Source organism: Chrysemys picta, chromosome 1 (assembly GCF_011386835.1).
Source record: "Chrysemys picta bellii isolate R12L10 chromosome 1, ASM1138683v2, whole genome shotgun sequence".
NCBI classification, from domain to species: Eukaryota; Metazoa; Chordata; order Testudines; family Emydidae; genus Chrysemys; species Chrysemys picta.
In genome coordinates this window covers 334,051,228-334,075,106 of record NC_088791.1, presented here as the reverse complement: position 1 = coordinate 334,075,106, position 23,879 = coordinate 334,051,228, and the positions used below count along the sequence as shown (strand labels likewise).

Genomic DNA, 23,879 nt, shown 5'->3' with positions numbered 1-23,879 from the left:
CCAGATTAACACTCAAATTCAGGAAAAAACACTTTCACATGGTTTGGTTTACAAGAGACTTTGTTTGAAAGACACTGTGCTGAAAGCATTGTGTTCACCCTTTAGAAACCATAAAGAACACACACTTAATCTCCTTGCTACAAAAATTGCCCTTTGTTACCAGTGGATTTAAGGTTAGTAACTTTTAGGCCAAGTACTAGATATGTTCTGTTATTTTACATTTGCAACACAGACTTCTAAAAATCTCTTTGACCCAATGATTACGGCCTACATATGGGACTTGCAATTTTGGGCGTCTCAGTATTTGGCTGCCCAATCTGTGACACCTTAAAGAGGCCTTGATTTTCAGAGGATGGATGCTCAAGCACTTTCTGAGGATCAGGCTCCTTTAAGATGTCTCAGGTTGGGCACCCAAAAAACTAAGGCATCTAGAAATCATTAGTCACTTTTGAAAATTTAAGCCTAAATCTCTTTTTTCCCCCTAAGCCAACGTTTTGTTTGCCTAAGGTAATTAAGTTATGCCTGGATACAGTTTTGAAGAGTACTTATAAAGAGGAATTTGGCCAGAATAAGTTGTTCCTGATTAAATATCTATCATAAATTCCAGGCAACATTAAACACAATTTATATTCATTATGTCCATTTTCATCATGTTGAGTTTGGCAAACTCTCCTGTCAGAACATAGCCATCGGAGGGAATACAACATTTCAGATGCTGAGTCAGCCAATATTTGGCTTGGAGGGGCAATTAGTCTTTGTTACCTCTCAAATCAAAATACACACAAGCAGAGCGGAAATAAATGTATGGCATCAACCCTAACTCTTACAACTTATGGTGAAGTCTTGGTCACTTTTCAGCTCTGAAGTAAAAAAACGCTTGGTTAGGCCATAGCATGTGATTCATAACATGTGAAACACTTAAAGCATCATTCCTAGGGATACAAACATTGCCTGTATTCCTCCTCAGCTCTTGACTACCAACATTATATTGAGGTAGCATACATCTCCCACAGTACAATGTTGCAGAAGTGGAAGCCAGGTTAAAGACAAGTGCAAGCCTTAGAAGAGGGAGCTTTACAGTGAGGTAGAGACTACTAAACAATTTTAGTGACGCTCATGCAATCCAGTAAAGGAAGTGAGGTAGAAATACATGCAGTACCTTGTGATCTCAGAGTCAGGGAGCAGGCCTATGTGGTAGTGGGGATAGGGAGCTGTAAGAAGGAAGCTTTTGTCACACTCGACAGGGGAATAGTGCCTAGGAGAAGGTGGTTTATCACACAGTTTGTTCACAGTGCTGTAAACAGGTTCAGGAGGCCTGGTGATACAGAGACAAGAGTAAAAAATTAGATGTGTAATAATGTGCAAGAACATACAGATTATGCAACAATCAGAATATAAAAGCATGCAAAATCTCCAGATTTTCAGGAGAACTTTTGGTCAGTACAATATGCTGTTAAGTCAGAAATTAGAACTTGATTAAACAGTGTCGTTGTATACAAGACTGTTGTATAATAGGATGAAGGTAATATACTTGTGCCATAAAATTTTCTCATTGTCTGTGGCTCTGACTGAAAGGGCCATGTCCTACCTTCTCCAGCTCACTGATGTATTTTCCCAATGGAGCTGTTCTTTATACAGATCAAAAAATAACACACACACAACTTTCTGTCACCCATCAATAAAGTGTTGCATCCATACCCACTATGGTAGAAGAAAGTGCGTGGGCCCAAGTGTATTATTCAGCAAAATATACTTATCTTCTTTTGCTTAATTTTACAGATGAAGCACAATTTTTGTGTGAAAACACCACTCCCATGGACTTCAGAAGATGAGAGCTTCCAGATGGAACTATGGACAAGATGTGTCAACACAGGTCACCTTTCACACATACAGACACACACATCATAATGTGCAGTTAAGCAATGTATACAGTTATTGTGAAGAGCTATGTGTACTGTATTCAGACTCAACAACAGTGTGGCGTGAACTGTCAAAACCACTGATATTCTAAATTAATGACAACATCCTTTGAAGTTAGTATGTCATTGAGAGCCTGATCCTGCAACTACGAAGTCTCAGAACAATGATGAATTTTACTATGTACATGGTCCAACCATGTAGGCACAGGGTATGAAAGTTGCCCAGAGGGGCAACTGCCCCAGTGGAAGCATTCACACTTGAGGGAGGGCAATACTTCCACTGGAGCTTGCCAGCAAAGGACTCTCAGAAAATGCACTGATTCAGTGCGTCCACACGTGTCTTGACTCTTCTCCCTGCTCCATTTTGTGGGCTCCGCTACTTAGCTATTGGCCTGCTGATAGAATGGTGATTGCAGGAGGCTTGTATACTAAACCCAGACTTTGAGAATACAACAAACTGCTCAATGCTTTTATCCCAGGTTCTGCCAGCAGACCCATTGTATGAAACATTACTCTGTATAGGTTAGGTATTAAAGTATGGGAGCCTTAAAATTGAATAGTGACACTTCTTAAAGAAACCTCGTGAAGGCATCAACAGACCCTGCAGACTCAAAAACTTGCTAATGAAGTTTTCATTTCTTGTAACACTGTGAAGCACTTACAGCATGATTCTTTTGCCATTATTTTGCATAGGTACATGACAGCGGTGTATGCTCTGTTATAAAATCCCATTTCCTTGGGCTGTCTACATCAGCAGTCGGCGACGTTCGGCACGCGGCTCGCCAGGGTAAGCACCCTGGTGGGCCGGGCCAGTTTTATTTACCTGCTGACGTGGCAGGTTCGGCCGATCGCGGCCCCCACTGGCCGTGGTTCGCCGTCCCGGGCCAATGGGGGTGGCGGGAAGCCGCGGCCAGCACATCGCTCGCCCGCGCCACACACAAGATCTTGGCAATTTACACAGAACAGAATTCCATTTTCCCCTTTGTTTTCAGAGATTTGCTATTTTCTTATTACAAATATTTGGTTTACCCAATATGAAAAATTATTTTCTAAACAAATCCACATTTGAGTTGAGTACTCTTATGCCAAGTTTAGCCCAATGGAAAATTTACAATGGCAATTTAAAATTGAAGGAGATAAAATACTTAAATAGCAAACTTGGCAGTTATGAAAACAATCAAACATTTATTCTATCCCAGTGTTTCTCAAACTTTTGTATTGGTGACCCCTTTAACACAGGAAACCTATGAGTGCGACCCCCTTTATAAATTAAAAACACTTTTTTTGTATTTAACACTATTATAAATGCTGGAGGCAAAGTGGGGGTTGGGAGTGGAGGCTGACAGCTCACAACCCCCCATGTAATAATCTTGTGACATCCCCAGTTTGAGAACCCCTGTTCTATCCCTTTAGAAATGTTCTTAAGGAAACAAAGGGTTTTTATGATCTATATGTTTAACAAAAAGTTTTCTGGATGGATATTTTAGTTCACCTACTAAATTAATTACTGTCTGAAATAGTAATAAGAGATACCACATTTGATATTATGGTGTCATTTTAGATCATACTGCCTTTCATTCCTTCAAAATTGCTTTTTTTTTCAGGGCAATGTATCCTAAAAAAGCACAAATATCCAATTCATACAGTGTGTAATATTGATTTTTAAGTGACTTAAAATACCAACATAGCCATGATCAAGTTGGTGACTGAATAAAACAGCTGCAAATTTTCATCTTCACTTCAAGTAATAGATGAAGTAGGAGTGCTACTGTTTCTGGATGCCTGCCTGGAATATATATGTATAGTATTAATGATTTTTATTTCCAGAAATAACTTTATGCCTGACCTTCCAGCCAGAGACAAGTTTAAATGTAACATGCAAAAGAAACAAACATACACAAGGCTTGTGAATACATTGTAAATATTCTAATTACACTGAAATCATAAAAGTAGGTGACCATCACTTCTTTCTTTGGGTCAAACATCATGCCATGCAGAGAAGGAGAGGTGTGGTGAATGCTATGTTATTCGATAGTAGGAAACCATTACAGTAAAGCACAGTGAAGATAAACATTCAGTGAAAGACCATCTACATAAACATTTAAATTACTCTCATCACCAGATATCTGAATGCACACAGTCACTCCCATACAGCCCTATAGAAATGTGTCACATCTGGTAAACCAAGCAATTTAAATGTTAGTATTCTTCACTCTGACAAACTGTCCTAAGTCCCACTGAAGTGGCAGCATAGCAGAAAACTGGAATTTGCTTTAATGAACCTTTTCAAATAAATGTAACACTATTAAAAGTGCTCAGTTCACAGCACTGGAATATTAAGTCCTTTATTTATTTACAGGTTTAACACAGACAGTGACACTGAGTAGGCCCACAATATTCCACCAATAATCCTGACTTGTAGACACAACTTTTAGGGGCAGAAGGGGAGTCCCGTTTCCTTGCCCTTCAATTCTTGTCCACCCTACTGAAAGCATAAATCAGGACATCAGTTAATTCATTGTGATGTCCTCTTTTAACTGATCTGAGACTATCATAACCACAATTAGATGGTAACACCTTGTGGTTACCAGGAACCTGGGTTGAAGTGGTTATTGAGATCAAACTCAAGCTGCATGACAACATTAGCTTTGAAAGGACTAGTGCAAGAACTTAGAAGAAAAGTACCGGTAATACTAAGGGGCCAGGGTTCTGAATGTGCCAGTCTAGACTTATATTTACTCCAACATTTCCCAAGAAAATAAAAATTAAGAGTTAAAAACAGAACATTAAACTTAGGATAAATTAGGGGTCTATAATGCAAACTAGATACATTAAAATATGTCACTGTGCAGATAAACAAACAGATGAGGACATCCTAATGCAGGGGTACTCAACAGGTGGATTGCCGGCCAAATCTGGACCACCAGGTGCTTTTGAACGGTCCCCAAAATCTTTGTATTTATTATGATCATTACTGTTTTTTTTAATTATTATTATTATTTTCTCTGGAGTCTGGATCTTGACTATACCTTGACCAAGAAATTTGGATCTTGACAAAAAATAACTGATTACCCCTGTCCTGATGTCTTCTTCATCTAGGCCCGTAGCTCTCAAACTTTTCATATTATGAACCATTTCCTGTGACAGACATCCTCTTATCTTATCTCCTGATCCAACATCTTTCCTGTGACACTTATAATATATGGCTACATGAAGAAAAAAGTAATATTAGGAGAATTAAGGAGACTACACCTACGCTGAACGGTTCTCCTAACACAGGTAAGCATTTGTTAGCATCTCTAGCCCCTTTCACTGGACATAGACCCCCTCTTCTCAATCCTATGACAGGGAGACAGGCTGTCATCTGTTGTAGGATGCAGGTAAGGGAACATACAATAAGATGGCTTTTTAGAAATGGTTTGCAATGTGCCACTCTGTAAAATAAAGTCAAGGAGAGTTTAACTGTTCTTCGAGAATAAAAAAAAAATAGAGAGGCAGATTGAAAACAAAGCCTTATGAAGCATTTTCATAAAATGAGTTTAAGCATGTGCCATGCCTTATTCATAAACATCAAAACATACAAGATGAATGTACACTTGATCATGATTAACACAAATACAGCACAATTTTTATACTACTGAATAAATAAACTACATGAGGAAAGCAAAAACCAAACATTAGGGGATGCATTTTCCTCTCAGTGTGGATAGAACTGCCATTTACGTTAAGGAGAAGTCACTCACCTTGTGTATTAATTGGGGTTCTTTGAGTGCGTTGCCCTATGGGTGCTCCATTTCAGGTGCTCCTGCATCCTGCACCTTTGATCAAACTATTTTGGTAGTGGTGCCTGTTGGGCCTGCACATGCACTCCACATATCCTTGTGCCCTGCACCAAGACTATATGGGTCTGCGTGGGTGAACTGCCCTCAGTTCCGTCTACGTCACAAAGTTCCACAAGGCAGACTCTGAAGCAGAGTGGAAGGAGGGCGGATAGTGGAGTACCCAGAGGGAGACACATCTTGAAGAACTCCAGTTACTGCACATGGTGAGTAACCTCCCCTTCTTCTTTGAAATGTGTCCCGGTGGGTGCTTCACTTCAGGTGACTCGCGAGTAGTACCCCCCTAAGGCAGCGGGAGGTTCAGAATAGAGTCCAAAACAGAAGAGAGAACTGCATTGCCTACAGAAGCATCTGATCTAGCCACAGGCTCCAATGCATAATGATTGGAAAGCTTATAAACAGAGGACCAAGTTGCTACTCTCAAGATGTCTGCAACTGGTACATCTTCAGTAAGGCTATAGAAGTAGATACTGCTCTTTTGGAATGTGCTATCACCCTGGAAGGGGGCTGAGCATGAGTTCGGTTGTAACAGATCCTAATACATCTGAAGATCCACTTTGATAACCTCTGTACTGAAACACCTGAACACTTGTTTCTGTCTACAAAACATTCCAATAGCCTAGGAGATCTTCTAAATGGTTTGGTCCTCTCTAGATAAAGGGCTAATGTCCTCCTGACAATTAGGGTATGGAATATGGCTTTTTTAGTAGGTGGGTGTGGTTTTGAGGGGAAAATGGAAGATAAATGATTTGATTAATATGAAATTCTGAGGATAACTTAGGTAAATATCTTGCATGGACTCATAGTGATACTTTCTCTCTGGTGAATACTGTAAATGGGGGAGTCTGTCATTAAAACCCCCATTTCTCTAACCCTTTGGGCAGAAGTGATAGCTACAAGGAAGGCTGACTTCATAGATAAATCTAATAAAGAAAACGTAGTTAGTAGCTCAAAAGCAATTAAGGACTAAGTTGAGGCCCCAGCTAGGAATGGGATCTCTGATTTTTGGGCACAAATTCGACAAACCTCTTAGAAATCTTGTTCTAGTTGAGTAAGCAAACAGTGAACAATCCATTCTGGCTGTGTGAAAAGCTGTTATTGCTGCTAAGTGTATCCTAATGCAAATTCACAGAAAGACCCAATGTTTTCAGTTCCAACAGGTAATCCGATATCCTGGGAAGAAGAGAGTGAGTCAGTGAAATCTGACAACTGTTGCACCAAAGATAATAGCTTTTCTATTTCCGGAGGTAAGTATTTCTTGTGGAGTCTTTTCTACCATCTAATAATACGTGTTGTACCTCTCCTGAATAGGACACCTCTACTCCCGAGAACCATCAAGAAACCATGCTTGAAGCCTCAATCTGCAGGTTGGGGTGAAGTGTTTGACCGGCATCCTGAGTCATTAGGTGAGGAATGAATAGAAACTGCCATGGAAGGTGAAAAGAGTCTGATTAGATAGGGATACCAAACTTGTCTTGGCCATGTTGATGGAATCAATAGGACCCTGTCCCAATCTTGTTTGATCTTGTTGAGAACCTTTAACATTAATGACATCTTAAAGTTTGGAGAGATGTCTCTGTCAAGTCCGCAAAGAGCTTGCAATCTTCAGAGGGGAGGTCTTCAAAGGTACTCTGGACCTTTCTTGGGAAGCCCAACAGCTGCAGCCAAGAAGCTCTTCTCATGACCACTGTAGTGGATATGGACCATGATGCCGTATCGGCAACATCCAAGGAGGCCTGGAGCAATGTGCAATGGCTTTAAATTCATCACAATGTTCCTCTAGTAAGTGATCAATAAACACATTTAATTTGTTGTAATTCAAATAGTGGTATTTGGCCATGAGCGTGATTTGCTACTCTGAACCAAAGTGTGGTTGAAGAATAGGGTTGGGGACCAAAAACATCTAGTCTCTTGTGGTCCTTACTGTCCAGGATGGAGTTCGAGCTATTTTGTCTCTTTGGTTCATTAATGGCCTCCACTACTAGGAAATTCAGAGCTGGGTGAAAAAACAGAAACTCTGATTCTCTGGCAGGGATATAATATTTTTTATTCACCCTCTTGCAGGTAGGCAGTGGGTAGCTGAGGTTTGACAAACAGTCTCAAGGGGCTCCATAAGAGCTTCATTGACTGAAATGGAAATCCTCAGAGATGTTAAAGTGTGCAAATATCTAGGCTATGGTGGGATTCCTGAATCTATTCTATGGCAATCTGAAGCATGTCTACAATTCGCTTAATCAGTTGTTGAAACTGCCTGAAGTCATCCACTATAGAAGGAGGTAGAGGCATCATGGCTTCATCAGGCAATGACGTGGGAATAGTAGTAAGATGAATCATCTTTTTATCTGCCCTTGCTTCTTGTTCCTGGAAGGTCTCTTCCTTGGGCAAAGGTGTTGGTATAGAAGGTTGAGGAGAACAGACTGTTTTCTGCTCCCTCCTGTGGTGAAATGATTTCATTGTAAACTGCTGATGATAGAATGCCCATGGGTCCCAACCAGGCCACTGGGAGAATGGGGGACAAATGGCATAGGTGGAGGCATCCATCTGTGTTCCTGACACAGGGGTGTCATTTGGCCCTCCTGCATTATGTTAGTGAAGGGGGGAAAGTGATGTGTCCTAGAATAGATGGCGGAACCCTGCACCAGTATTTTAGCCTAAAGAATCCTCTTCCACATACTCCAAGGTGGGAGGATAGCTGTTCAGCTTGCAAAGTAGATGAGGACGAGTGTGGTATGTTAGCTGATAGAGGGTTCGGTAACCAATACAGTCTTGATGCTGACAAACCCCCTACTCATTAGCAGAGAAAACGCCTGCTCTGAAGATACTAGCAGGTGTTTAGGGTACCTAAATTCTTGTGGTAGTGAAGATATCGAAGATGGGGTTGAGTGAAAACTTGTGGTGGACAGCTTCAGTACCAATGCAGTTGGTACCAAACATTTGGCATATAAGCAAGTCGACTCTGATTCAATCAGTACCCTAGGTAGCTGAGCAGTCTTTGGTACCATTGACTATGGGTACTAAGTGCTGCTCATGGACCAGCTTAGAAATGTTTTCACAAGTGTCTTTGCTACTCTGGGTATGGGTACCTGAATGTAGCACCAACTTAGACAACTGACTCCTCTTCACCTCTGCAGTACCGACCTCTCTCAAATCCTGCATGGAACTGCCCTGGAGACCTGAGGTCTCCATAGTAATCTTCTGTGTAGTTGCTTGAGATTTTCTTGGAGATTTACTCTTTACCGCCTCCTGCTTAGAGACAGATGTCAAGGCTACCACTACAGAGGGCTTTGGTAGGGCTGAGATGTAATAGGTGCCACAGTATTGCCTACTTCTCTAGTGGTCTCCAGTGATTGAGATCTTGATGTGGACAGGGCAGTAGTGATACTGGCAGGTCTATGTACAGGGGCACCTTCAGCCTCTGGAGCTGAAGCTGGTCATAAAACTTGCTCCACCATTAGGAGTTTGAATATGATTTTCCTATTTTTTCGGGATCTACTCTTGAAGGAAGTACAGATCTTGTACTTAGCGGGACATGCATATTTCCTAAACAACGAAGGCACTGGAAATGTCAGTGACTGATGGAAAATCACCTCACGATAGGAGAGGCACCTTTTGAATCCCACAGCATTCTTGAGTCATATAACAAAAAATGACCCCTCAAAGGGGAAAAGCTCAAAACTGCTATTTAACTATATCTAGTAATAAAATGTTTGGGTTTCAGAGTTGTTTTTTTTATTTAAATGGAAAAAAAGAGAGGAAACAAGTGTACCAACAACTATACACACTACAATGTATCTAACTATGTGCTAACTAACTAACTAATTATAGAATACTGTAGCGAACAGGCACACAGTAGACTCCATCTCTGGCCAAAGGCAGTTGAGAAGGAACTGAGGGCGGGGTGCATGAGTGGCCCAAACAGAAAATGGTACCAAGCATCTCTGATCAATGGGGCAGGTGCACATGAAGTGGAGCATCTATAAGGACACTACTCTAAGGGTACGTCTTCACTACCTGCCAGACCGGTGGATAGCAATCGATCTATCGGGGATCGATATATCGCGTCTCTTCCAGACGTGATAAATTGATCACCGAACGTGCTCCCCGTCGACTCCGTAACTCCACCAGGGCGAGAGGCGGAAGCGGAGGGAGCCGCGGCCATCGATCCCGCACCGTGAGGACAGGAGGTAAGTCGATCTAAGATACGTCGACTTCAGCTACGCTATTCTCATAGCTGAAGTTGTGTATCTTAGATCAACCCTCCCTCCCCCAGTGTAGATCAGCCCTTAGAAGAATAACTATTTACACATGTGCAACAAATAGAGTAGATTCACTTACAAGCTCAAATGTGCCTTCATATATATGGAAAATTCAGCTTCTGGGCACTCACATATCAATAGACCATATACATTTTTAGTCAAACGAGTTACTGTGGTCAATATGCGGGTAACTGCAAGAAATGTAATGGCCTGTATTGCACAGGAGATCATACTAGATGATCTGCTGGTCCTTTCTGGCTTTCAACTATGTATCTATAAGCTCCCATTGTTTAGTCATGCTTTTCTTTAAAATAATCCAGTTCTTACCAACAATTTTAAAGACTACAAAAATTTTCTAGGTACCTATTCATAAATATTTCTGTAAAATACATAATCTTTAAATATAAGATTTTCTTTCAGTCCTGAAAACCTCTTCAATAATACAGCATTTATGCTTATATGAAATATACCATTTACATTAAAATTACAGAACATGTTACTGTAACTGAAATAGCTATGCACAATTCCCTTTGAGCTGCCATGGTCCCCATACCAATCCATTTGTTACTCCACTAGCAATGCCTCCACACTCTGAGCAACAGCCATTATTGAGAATTATAGCATCAGAAGGAAAATATAACCTTTAATGTAGCTCTACTCTGGAAAATGACTATGAAAAACTGGCACCTTCTTGTTCAACATATTGGCTCCTTTTGAGTTTTCAAAGTAGTATCTGTTTACTTTAGTGACAAACATTCTTTATATTTTTACTTTTACTCCACTCAGCAGATTTGAGGAGGCAACTAAGCTGACAAGGGGGTATAGTGGTAGGATTCTTCATTCTTGTGCATGATCAACAGAATTGTTTATCAAACTGAACCAACTACACCTGCACAAATTCACCCAAAACAATCTGCCTGCACAGGTGTCACTGAAGGCATAATTTGGAATGAGACCTTATTTTAAACTCATTTTAGCTCTTAAAGCATGTTGAGTTTGCAAGCTTGCAGACAGGCTATACCACATTCAGTCTGCCAGAAAATAAATATGCCACCCTACAATGCTATTTTCAGGCATTTTTCTGAATAGAAATGTACTTTGATTATGATGGAGTCTCCTGTCCATGTCGACATACAAAGATTCAGCAAACACTATAGGTGAACACATATACGCAAGAACGGCAAACACTTGATACATGTCGGACAGACAAGATTACCCATGAGCATCGCAGGCTGTTGTATCCTTGATTTTGTCATGTTCACATATTTCACATAAGGTGTTAATGTCTTGCGTCAAAGTGGTTATTGATGACATGACAAATCTGCCATCATCTTGATCTGTCATGGGCTGTTGCTTCCCAGTTGCTGGGGTCAACTGGACATGCTTTCACATTTGACTTCAGTGTGTCTTTATATCATTTGTACTGGCCACGATGAAAAAAGGAGCTTTACTTTAGCTGACCATAAAATATGGCCTTGGGTATTCTCCAGGAGGCCATGCTAATGAGATGCTCAGATTAATGCAGCTAAGTTTTTATGAGCATGCTTTGAATGCCAGACATCGACGATGATTAAGAATTCTGAAACTGGGAATCTTGTCCCACCAATTGACACTGCAAACAGACCAGAGACAGCACATACGGACCTGATCAATATGGTGGCAACGTGTTGTCCATGTCTCACAACCATACAGAAGCATTGCAAGCATGACCGCCCCCAACAGACATTTAGTTTAGTGCTTATTTTGATGCCCCTATTCTTCCAAAGTGGTGTGAGAGCATTCCAGATGCAGAGCTAGTCTTAGTTATGTGATGGGTAATCTCATCCTCAATTGTGGCATTCTGTGACAGTTCACTCCTGAGGCAGCAAAACTTCAAGGACTTGAGAGGTGCACTTTTGATCTTAACAGGGAAGACATGCATATCCCCTGGCACAGGTTTTCTTTAGGTTGACTGTAAAAACAACATGATTGCATGAGCAAAGCGGTCAGTTATAAATTGAACATCATCAATTGAGTGAGAGCAGCCAGTGCACAATCATCAGCAAACAAAATCTCCTTCATGAGTAAATCTGCCATTTTCATGTGAACATTGAAGCATTGCAGATTGAACAAAATCCCATCAGTGTGGAACTGGATAAATACTCCTCTGTCAATGTCATGAAATGCATCCCTAAGCATAGTCCAAAAAAAGGATGCAAAAGAGCATGGGAGCCAGTCTGCAACCTTGTTTGGTGCCACTGGTCACCAGAAAGGACTCAGATATCTCACCATTTTCTACCACACTGACCCTCATCCCATCATGGAAGGACCAAATGACCGAAATAAACTTTGCTGGGTATCCAAACGTGAACAAACGTTTCCAAAGACCCTCATGACTTAGAGTCAAAAGCTTTAGCGAAGTTGATGAAGACTGCGGCCTGGTCCCCACTTCGGACTAAGGTACGCAAATTCAGCTACATTAATAACGTAGCTGAATTCGAAGTACCTTAGTCCGAACTTACCGTGGGTCCAGACGCAGCAGGGAGGCTCCCCCGTCGATGACGCGTACTCCTCTCGCCGAGCTGGAGTACCAGTCTCGACGGCGAGCACTTCCGGGATCGATCCCAGAACATCGATTGCCTGCCGCCGGACCCTCCGGTAAGTGTAGACGTACCCTGCTATTTTGTTGCTGGCACTTTTCCTGAAGCTGAGGGGTTGTAAATGTCATGTCTATAGTGCTCTGTCCAGACTGAAATCCACATTGAGAAGATCACATCTTAAATCAAATGTGAATGTACATATTTTAATTATATTCAATTTATTATTTGTATTATTGTAGTTCCTAGGACCCCCATTCATGCACCACGATGACTCAATTTTGGTAGGCACTATAAAAACACAAAGACACTCCTGCCCCATTTAAATGTAAGACAAGAAACCAGATACAGATATGGACAGATCAATGGGGGGAACACAAGGAAACAATGACAGAATATTGGACAGCATGATAGCAAGTGGTCTCAGCACACCAACAGATGAGCCATTTGTATTTAAGTTCACTAAACAGATTAATAAAGTAACACTAGTTACAGGGCCGGCTCCAGGCACCAGCCTTGCAAGCAGGTGCTTGGGGCGGCCGTTCCGGAGAGGGGCGGCACGTCCAGCTATTCGGCGGCAATTCGGCAGATGGTCCCTCACTCCCACTCGGAGCGAAGGACCTCCCACCAAATTGCCACCGCGGATCGCAATCGCGGCTTTGTTTGTTTGTTTGGGGTTTTTTTTGGCTGCTTGGGGTGGCCAAAACCCTGGAGCCGGCCCTGACTAGTTAAACAGGTTTGTAGCGGGGTGGACACCAGCTCCTGCCATGAAGGGCTTAAAACAGCCCTGAGAGAAGGCTGTTGCAGGGGGAAGCAGCTACTAGGCTGATTGGGGAAGTAGCTACAGCTGGGCCATGCTCCAATCAGGCCCAGCTGGCCCTATAAAGGCTGGGAACCAGGAGCAAGGACTCAGTCTCTCACTATCTGTAGAGGGAGATGGACCTGGCTGCAGGAAGCTAGAGACAGAGTACCTGAGTGACGCAGGGCTGGGGAAAGGCTGGGGAGTTCCAGCCTGCAAAGCCCCAGGCTGAGGCCTAGCAGAAGGCCAAGGGATACTAGGGGTTGCAGAGGGCAGCCCAGGGGTAGGCCAAGGCAGCAGGTCCAAACCCAACCTTGCCAGTGATGAGTAGACTGATACTGCAGTCTGCCCCAGGGCGTGGGGCTAGACAATGACTGGCAGTAGCCTTATACTGAGGCGAGGTGGGAATAGTGGGTGGGGGGTCTCTGGGGAGGGGAGACCCTAAGACTGAGGGGTTACTGCTAGGGGGCAGCACCGCAGGTAAAAGGGCCCCAGGGTCCAAGGAGGAACACGGGGGCCAGAGGACAGGCGGATCACCAGCCTGCAGAAGGCGCTCCGGAGCTGGAACGAGCTAATTCCCGGAAGTCACCAGCAGGAGGCGCTGCAGGGGTGAGTCCGCACCTCTACAAGGTTGCTAACAAGTCTGAAATTAACTTTTAACTCCACCTTTAGAATACATCACCACAAAAAACTCACCATCAATTTAATACAAATAAGTTCAAGAATTTTCCAAGTGTAGTAAGTGGTGATTTGTATACATTATCTATCTTCTGCCCTCTTTCAATTCCTTATGTTTGATCCACTAGGAACACAATATAGAGTACCTCAATTTAAACTTTGTATACCTCTACCCCGATACAACGTGACCCGATATAACATGAATTCGGATATAACGCAGTAAAGCAGCGCTCCGGGGGGGGGGGGGGGCTGCGTGCTCCGGCGGATCGAAGCAAGTGCCATATAATGCAGTTTCACCTATAACGCGGTAAGATTTTTTGGCTCCCAAGAACAGCGTTATAGCGGGGTAGAGGTGTATTAGGAATTGGGATAAATTGAAATTTATATTTATTTCAGTTAAAAAAAGAGAAAAGTGGTAAAGAGAGTTAGAGAAATAGAAAAGGAAAATACAAAAAAAGTACATTATGCCAGTTTTTTCTGGAAAGACTCTTACAATAGTTTGTCAGCTTTCCTATTATAACCTCCTATTTTCATGAGTCTATAATTGTACCATAGTTGCAAACATATGCTTAAGGGAGAAGCAATGTTTTAGTGCTTTGTGGAATAGATGGGATGCCTCACTCCTGTTAACAAGACCATATAAACACTTTTTTTGCATTTAGATTCCCTCCAGTTTTCAAAAGAGATACTTTATGCACATTGATAAAGTGCATAATATTTATCCAGAGACTCTGGGCAGATTTATTCTCCCATGTATATTTTTCTATGCTTCAATCAACATTATCTACACTGCAGGGAGAAAGCTTAGTGATCTGCGTATCAAGTTTTAAACATCTAAACTCCAACACATGTTCAAATCCCATCAGTGCTGATTCAGTCCTTCTACCTTAGAAGGTAGAATAAATGGTAATTGTGCCATATGAGTCGGTTTCAAATGAGATCTTAAAAAACAAATGTCATCAGTTCTACACGTAAGGGCAGAGGTCTATGCTAGCATCCTGGCCAGAATTTCCATTCCCAACACAAATTATTAATGTCAATGATCATTTGAAGACAGAAGGAAGATAGTGGTTGTGATTTAGAAGCCAGAAGGAACTAAGAGGAATGGTACAGCTTACAGCTTCTAATTTTGTGCACCTAAACTCACTAGTCTCTGGTACTATTTGCCAACTAACTCATTACAGATTTCAAAGAAACAATAATTGAAAACAATAGTCTTATTGTTGTGGAAAAAATAAGAATTCCTATTGTCTCATTGGCTTATAGACTTTAAGATCAGAAAGGACCATCATGATCATCTAATCATAGGAGTGGAAGGGACCTTGAGAGGTCATCTAGTCCAGGCCCCTACACTCATGGCAGGACTAAGTATTACCTAGACCATCCCTGACAGGTGTTTGTCTGCTTTTAAAAATCTCCAATGATGGAGACTCCACAAGTTCCCTAGGCAATTTATTCCAGTGCTTAACCACTCTGACAGTTAGGAAGTTTTTCCTAATGTCCAACCTAAACCTCCCTTGCTGCAATTTAAGCCCGCTGCTTCTTGTCCTGTCCTCAGAGGTTAAGAAAAACAATTTTTCTTCCTCCTCCTTGTAACAATTTTTTACATACTTGAAGACTGTTATCATGTCTCTCTCTTCGACGCAAAGTCTTCTCTTTTCCAGACTAAACAACCCCAGTTTTTACAATCTTCCCTCATAGGTCATGTTTTCTAGACCTTTCATCATTTTTGTTGCTCTCCTCTGGACTCTCCCCAATTTGTCCACATCCTTCCTGAAATGAGGCACCCGGAACTGGACACAATACTCCAATTGAGGCCTAATCACTGTGAATAGAGCAGAAGAATTGCTTCTCATGTCTTGCTTACAACACTCCTTCTAATACATCCCAGAACTATGTTTGTGTTATATTGTTGACTCATATTTAGCTTGTGGTTCACTATGACGCCCAGATCCCTTTCCGCAGTACTCCTTCCTAGGCAATCATTTCCCATTTTGTATGTGTGCAACTGACTATTCCTTCCTAAATGGAGTACTTTGCATTTATCCTTATTGAATTTAATCTTATTAGCTTCAGAACATTTCTCCAGTTTGTCCAGATCATTTTGAATTATAATCCTACCCTCCAAAGCACTTGCAACCCCTCCCAGCTTGGTATCATTTGCAAACTTTATAAGTGTACTCTGTATGCCATTATCTAAATCAGGGGTAGGCAACCTATGGCACGCATGCCAAAGGCGGCACGCAAGATGATTTTCAGTGGCACTCACGCTACCCAGGTCCTAGCTACCGGTCCGGGGGGCTCTGCATTTTAATTTAATTTTAAATAAAGCTTCTTAAACATTTTAAAAACCTTATTTACTTTACATACAACAACAGTTTAGTTATATATTGTAGACTTATAGAAAAACCTTCTTAAAACATTAAAATGTATTACTGGCACGCAAAAACCTTAAATTAGAGTGAATAAATGAAGACTCGGCACATCACTTCTGAAAAGTTGCCGACCCCTGAGCTAAATCATTGATGAAGATATTGAACAGAACCGTATCCAGAACTGATCCCTGTGGGACCACTCGTTATTCCCTTCCAGCATAACTGTGAACCACTGATAACTACTCTCTGGGAAAGGTTTTCCAACCAGTTTTGCACCCACCTTATAGTAGCTTCATCTAGGCTGCATTTCCCTAGTTTGTTTATGAGAAGGTCATGCAAGACAGTATCAAACGCTTTACTAAAGTCAAGATATATGACATCTACCGCTTCCCCCATCCAGAAGTCTTGTTACCCTGTCAAAGTAAGCTATCATGTTGGTTTGACACAATTTGTTCTTGACAAATCCATGCTGACTTATCACCTTATTATCTTCTAGATGTTTGCAAATTGATTGCTTAATTATTTACTCCATTATCTTTCCAGGTACAGAAGGTAAGCTGACTGGTCTGTAATTCCCTGGGTTATCCTTATTTCCCTTTTTGTAGATTGGCACTATATTTGCCCTTTTCCAGTCTTCTGGAATCTCTCCCGTCTTCAAAAATAATCGCTAATGGCTCAAATATCTCCTCAGTCAGCTCCTTGAGTATTCTGGGATTCATTTGATAAGGCCCTGGGAACTTGAAGACATCTGATTTGTCCAACTAATTTTTAACTTCTTCTTTCCCTATTTTAGTCTGGTATTCACTATATTAGACATCCAATCACCACCAACCTTCTTGGTGAAAACCGAAACAAAGAAGTCATTAAGCACCTCTGTCATTTCCACATGTTCTGTTATTATTTCCCCCTCCCCCATTGAGTAATAGGCCTACCCTGTCCTTGGTCTTTCTCTTGCTTCTAATGTGTTTGTAGAATGTTCTCTTGTTAGCCTTTATGTCTCTAGCTAGTTTGATCTCATTTTGTGCCTTGGCCTTTGTGATAGACCCAGACCAGTTGGGAACAGCAGAGTAGCAGAAGGGAGATATACTGGCCACTGGATAAGTAGTTTTCTGTTCCCCGAGTGACCAGAGCAGGGGCTGCTCCAGGCTAATAGACCACCTGACTCCAATTAACCTGCTAAGAGTCAAGTGAGGCTGTTAAGCACCTGACTCTAATTAAGGCCCCTCTGATGCTATAAAAGGGCTCACTCCAGTCGAGCCAGGGGAGAGGAAGTGTGTGTGAGGAACTGGGAGCAAGAGGTGTGCAAGAAGCTGAGAGTGAGTAGGTGTACTGCTGGAGGACTGAAGTACAAGCGTTATCAGACATCAGGAGGAAGGTCCGGTGGTGAGGACAAAGAAGGTGTTGGGAGGAGGCCATGGGGAAGTAGCCCAGGGAGTTATAGGTGTCGTGCAACTGTACCAGGAGGCACTCTAAACAGCTGCAGTCCACAGGGCCCTGGGCTGGAACCCGGAGTACAGGGCGGGCCCGGGTTCCCCCCATACCTCCCAACTCCTGATCAAACACAGGAGGAATTGACCTGGACTATAGCTTCTACCAGAGGGGAAGGTCTCTGGACTGTTTCCTGACCCACAGGGTGAATCTGTGAAGCGAGCAAATCCGCCAATAAGCGCAGGACCCACCAAGGTAGAGGAGGAACTTTGTCACACCTTTCTAATTTTGTCCCTACATGCTTGTGTTATTTATATTCATCCTTTGTAATTTTACTTAGTTTCCACTTTTTGTAGGACTCTTTTTTGATTTTTAGATCATTGAAGATCTCCTGGTTAAGCCAGGATGGTCTCTTGCCATACTTCCTATATTTCCTACGCAGTGGGATAGTTTGCTCTTGTGCCCTTAAAAATGTCTCTTTGAAAAATTGCCAACTGTCTTCTATTGTTTTTCCCCTTAGACTTGCTTCCCATGGGATCTTACCTACCAACTCCCTGAGGTAGCTGAAGTCTGCATTCTTGAAATCCATTGTCTTTGTTTTGCTGTTCTCCCTCCTACCATTCCTTAGAATCATGAACTTTATCATTTTGTGATCACTTTCACTCAAGCTGCCTTCCACTTTCAAATTCTCAACCAAAATCAAATCTAGAACAACCTCTCCCCTAGTAGCTGTCTCCACCTTCTGAAATAAAAAAATCATCTCCAATACATTCCAAGAATTTATTGGATAATCTGACCTCCTGCACATTGCAGGCCACAGAACCTCACCCATCCACTCCTGTAATACAGTAACTCAGCCAGAAGTTAGGGGTGAAGTCCTTAAATAATGATGTAAAGATTCCAAGTTACAGAGAATACATCATTTACACTAGGTTAAACCTGCAAGTGCCCAGTGCCCCATGCTGCAGAGGAAGGTGAAAAACCCTCAGGGTCTTGCCAATTTGACCCGGCGGAAAATTCCTTCCCGACCTCAAGTATGGCGATCAGTTAGACCCTGAGCATCTGAGCAAGACCCAACAGCCAGACATCTGGGAAAGAATTCTCAGTAGTAACTCGGAGCCTTCCCATCTAGTGTCCCATCACCAGCCATTGGGGATATTTGCTGCTAACAGTTGCAGATCAACTATATGCCATTGTAGGCAAAATCATCATACCATCCCCTCCATAAACTTGTCATATTAAGATATTCAAAATAGGAACCAAAATTTCTAAAGCCTGATTTTGTCAGAAGAACTGAACATCCAGCAGCTTCCCTTGAACTCAATGGAAACTATAAAAGTCTAACGTGAAAAATCAGATATATAAAGGCAACCATTTGTGAAAATCTTGGCTTACAGTTTTAATACAATGTAGATTATTTTGGAACACTGACTGAGGGTTTGACTCCTTGAAAATAACAATGTCCATTTTAATATGGAGAGAGGGGATAATTCATGTGTAACAATTATGAATTGAAATAATTTGGGTTTGGCAAATTAAATCCCAGGACATAGAAACAATTCACTAGTTTAAGATCATTCTTGAGCTTCAAATATATGAAATCCTGTAAAACAGTTATATAATAACTTCATGCTTCATTTAAAGAACTGATTTCTAAGATCCTGTTAAGAAATATGAGCTGTCATTTTTTGGTAAAATACAGACTGTATCATAATTCACATGCAACAAAGGGGCTGAATTAAAGTTGCAAAGGCAACCTTAATTCTGGCATTTCCTGTCTTTTCAGTGCTTGACTTGGCAGCCTTAATAATATTCTTTTAACAGTGTTTTTGTGTGTATTTTCTGAGGTATTTAAAAAGAAAATTGAAAAAAACAAATGTCATTAACACCCACCTGGGCCACTCGTAGGGTTGGAATCTTTAGATCCATTGCACAAATCTCGGTCACTTGAGTTAGCAAAGGCTAGGTCTACACTACCTGCCTGAATCGGTGGGTAGAAATCGATCTCTCGGGGATCGAATTATCGCGTCTTGTTGGGACGCGACAATCGATCCCCGAATTGACACTCTTACTCCACCAGCGGAGGTGGGAGTAAGCACCGTCGACGGGGCGCCGCGGAGGTAAATTTTGCCGCCATCCTCACAGCAGGGTAAGTCGGCTCCGATAGGTCGAATTCAGCTACGCTATTCGCGTAGCTGAATTTGTGTATCTTAAATCGACCCTCCCCGCCCCCCCGTAGTGAAGACCTGCCCAAAGTAACTGATAGCGACAGTAGTACTAGTTGTCATCCTTTATGTGGCCCAGCACTAGAGGGGACACACACTTTTCCAGTTGGTTTCAGAGCTATCTGCTAACAGCAGAGGAATGGTGAGACTCAGGAATCATGGGTTCCATTCCAGACTCTGGGGGGGGAGTATGTCTAAAGGGCACAGATTTCAGGCAGTATCCACCAAGCTTGATCCCTTCTCCCCTGTCCCTGTCCTGTCTCTTCCCCACTCCTGGCTCCTTGTCCCAGCCTCAATCTCCTTGCCCAGCTAGTCGGAGCCCAGCAGCACCTTCCTGCTCTGATTTCCAGTGTCTGGTCCCACCTAGACGGAGAGCAGTTGAGCAGCAACAATTACAGGGAAAGTCCAGCTCCACCCCTGTAACTCTGGGACTGAGGAGGCTCACCACTCGGTGGGGATGGTGCATGTGCAGGCAGGTCAGTACTGGGAGCTGTGAGAGGCATGCGCATGCTCAGCAAGGGCAGATTATTCAGGGATTATAACTGCTAAAACTGAACTAGTCTCTCCTGAGCATGTGCAAATTGCAATTCAAAGGCAAATTTGGGTGGATTTTCACAGGAATGACAAGAGGCATATGCTTGAAACAAAGGCCACCCTCATGCCAAATTTCAAGTCCTTGTAGTCCAAAGGATGGGAGCGCTAGTCTTTTCAAAGAAAAAGTTACCATAACATTGTTAACGTGGGCAAAACGAGACATTTCACCTTAGCCCCATTCTCAGAAATGGCTGAACTGTTTTAGGTGAAACTAAAACAAACAAAAACATCAGCCAGAGGCAGAAACCTAGCATGGAAAATTTCTACCCAAGCAGTTAAAGTTTGGCTCAGTTAGAAAAAACTCATAATCTGGTTTTATAACTGGAAGCGTCAGGCAACCTTAATAATAGGCAGTGCTACCAGCCCCACCTATATTTAGAGTGATACATAGTTTACCCATGTATTTGGGAGCGGTGATATGCTGCGTTTTAGACAAAGTGGTGCTTCAGACTGTCCTACCCTGGTTCTTCAAAGGTACTGATTATGCATCATATTTTTTTTATAACTGTATCAGCTCAATTCTATTTCATCATATTGCAAGACCAGGTCAAAAAGATGTTATAGAATTCATTACATGAAAACACTGTCTACATTATACCTTGATCTGATTCACCTAGGAAATATGAATTTTGATTCTGCTTCTTCAAGAATAATGCTAATAGGAAGTACAGCTAACTCCCTTCAGCGCTATATACCCTTTTAAAACATGTGCAGTGTTTTGTCAATAGATGGGCCAAGTCAACTCATTAAAGCTCCCTGAGGAACAGTTTGCAGATTCTCATTACTGAAATCCGCAAGTCTTTTTTCCTGCTTTATTTTTGTGTTCTACTAAAGACCACAACAATGTCAGAAAATGGCTATATGACAGATTTTATACTACATTTAGTGATAATGTTTTAATTATGAGTAATCAAACCTGTGCATTAAAACAGCATTAAAGTTGATTCTACAAGACAGTTTGATAAATTATGTCATGTAGCTTAATCAAGTAAACAAGAAATGGCTGTGCAATGCCACTCTCAATAAAGAGAAAAATTCCCTGGAGCCTTCAATGCAATGCTCCCTCTCCCTCCGCTCCCAAACCAGCATTCTCTGCTTCACAAAGATGTTATTGTACAAAGTTACATATAAAAAGAAATCAAACATGCATTTCACAGCAAAACAGATAACTCAGATGGGGTTTTTTCATGAATTTTTAATATCTAGCCACAGCTAAGTGTTAAAGTGAATTTTACATCAGCTGCTTGACGCACTGGTTGTCAGAAGTTAAAAAGAAGGTAAAACACAACATAAGAGTTCTTTATTTTTCTGGACTCTTCTGCCCGTCTCTCTTATTAAAGGCAGGAAAAGTGAACAGCTGAGAACTACAGAATTTTTTAGAATGTACTTTCAATTTTCTAAAAATAGGGAGCCAGATGTCTGCTAGAGAGCAAATAGTGATTTACAGTTCCCTCGAAGTAATTAATGACCAAAAAAAAATCAGGGCCAGATTGTGTCTTTTCTTTCAGCTTAATAGAAGCATTTTTAAAGAGCAACATATCTGCAGAATTTTGAAGATTACATTGGTAGTTATAGTTACTGGCATGTGTCTTATTCACTTCTGGTCACATAGTCCACTAACCTAAAATGTGACAATGATACCATAAAGGACAAAATATGCAGGAAGAGAACTGTAAAGTCACCATTGCTGGCACTATTTAATAGTTAATGTCCAACAAGAATATGTGTAAAAAATAAAATTGTGCCTTCATTGGTGCCATTTTGGATCATGCTAGCATACAAAACTAAACAAAGCCCAGTGAAAAGAAAACATTCAACATCATTACACTGGTGTCTCAGGTGAGCTTTTCTCTTGCTTTATTCACATTGCACTGTAGCTAAGTTAATTTGTTGCCATATTTTTTATTAAGAAGAAAAGATTACACTAACTACTATGATTTAAGTGTTTTAATGATCATGCCATTAAATGCAAATTTCATCAACACACAAACTATTTGTTGTCCAAAAGTACAGTATACACCAGCAAAACCTGGAACAGCCCACCAACGGGGGGACAAATCAAAACAGCTTTAAATGCCCAACCATTTAAAATATACAACAGAAATATTATGACAATAAGAAAGTGAAAGAAAAGGAACGGTTACCTACTGTAGCTGTGGTTCTTCAAGATCTGATGCAGACATGTATTCCACTTAGGTGTATGCGCACCCAGTGCACCAGAGCCAGAGAAATTTGACTAGCAGTACCCATAGAGGGGTGGCACTCACGCCTCTTGGCCATAGCCCCACCCCTGGCTACATGAGACAGTGCCCTTCTCAGTTCCTTCTCATGAAACATCCAGAAACGAGACTGTGATGCAGAGGGGATGGAGGGTGGATCATGGAATACACATTTGCATCACATCTCGACGAACAACAGTTATAGCAAGTCACTGTTTCTTCCTCTTTGAGCAGATTCAGCTGTGTATTCCACTTAGGTGATTCACAAGTAGTAACCGCCTAAGAGATGTAGCTCAGAGTGTACCTAAAGAAGGACTGCAGGACTGCTCTACCAAAGCTTGCATCAGCCTGAAGATGCGGTTATGGAGTAAGGGTTCATGAACGTATGTATCGACAACCACGTAGTAGCCCTGCACATGTCCAGTGCAGGAACGTGACTGAGGAACATTATGGATTTTGCTTGCAACCTCCTTGGATTAGCTCACACCCACTGAGGGGGCGTAGCTGAAGCTGTTTCATATGCAATCTTGATGCAGGATGTTATCCATTTAGAGATCATCTGTGAAGAGACCGCTTGACCCTTCATGTGATCTGCATATTACACGAACAAATGAGGCGAAGCATAAAAAGGTTTAGCCCTATCCAGATAAACAGCTAGGCACTGCCTGATATCTCATATCTGGAGACGCTGCTCTTCTGGAGATGAAAACAGCTCAGGAAAGTACACAGGTAAACATACCATCTCGTTCAAATTAAACTGAGAAACCACTTTAGACAAAAAATTTGGATACAGTCATAAAGTCACTTTGTCTTTGGAGAATTGTAAAGAGACTCTGCCATTAGAGCCTGCAGCTCACACACTCTCCTTGAAGAGGTTATCACTACCAGGAATGCAGTTTTCTAACACGAGCAGAAAGGGACAAGATGCCAGGGGCTTGAGCAGAGGTCCTATTAAGGCCACTAGCACTGAG

At 41.8% G+C, this 23,879-nt stretch overlaps 1 protein-coding gene across 20 annotated transcripts in view; it reads right to left on the bottom strand.

Moving 5' to 3' along the window:
- DLG2 (discs large MAGUK scaffold protein 2) overlaps positions 1–23,879 on the bottom strand; it is a 1,449,438-nt gene that overhangs the window by 347,521 nt on the left and 1,078,038 nt on the right. For 16 of the 20 annotated variants that reach the window (XM_005287552.5, XM_005287553.5, XM_005287554.5 and 13 more), the window contains one exon: positions 1,160–1,315. The exons of the other annotated variants lie outside the window; for them this stretch is intronic. In XM_005287552.5, coding sequence (XP_005287609.1) covers positions 1,160–1,315 — 156 coding nt within the window. The remainder of the gene's footprint in view (positions 1–1,159; positions 1,316–23,879) is intronic. 20 annotated transcript variants of the gene reach the window in all.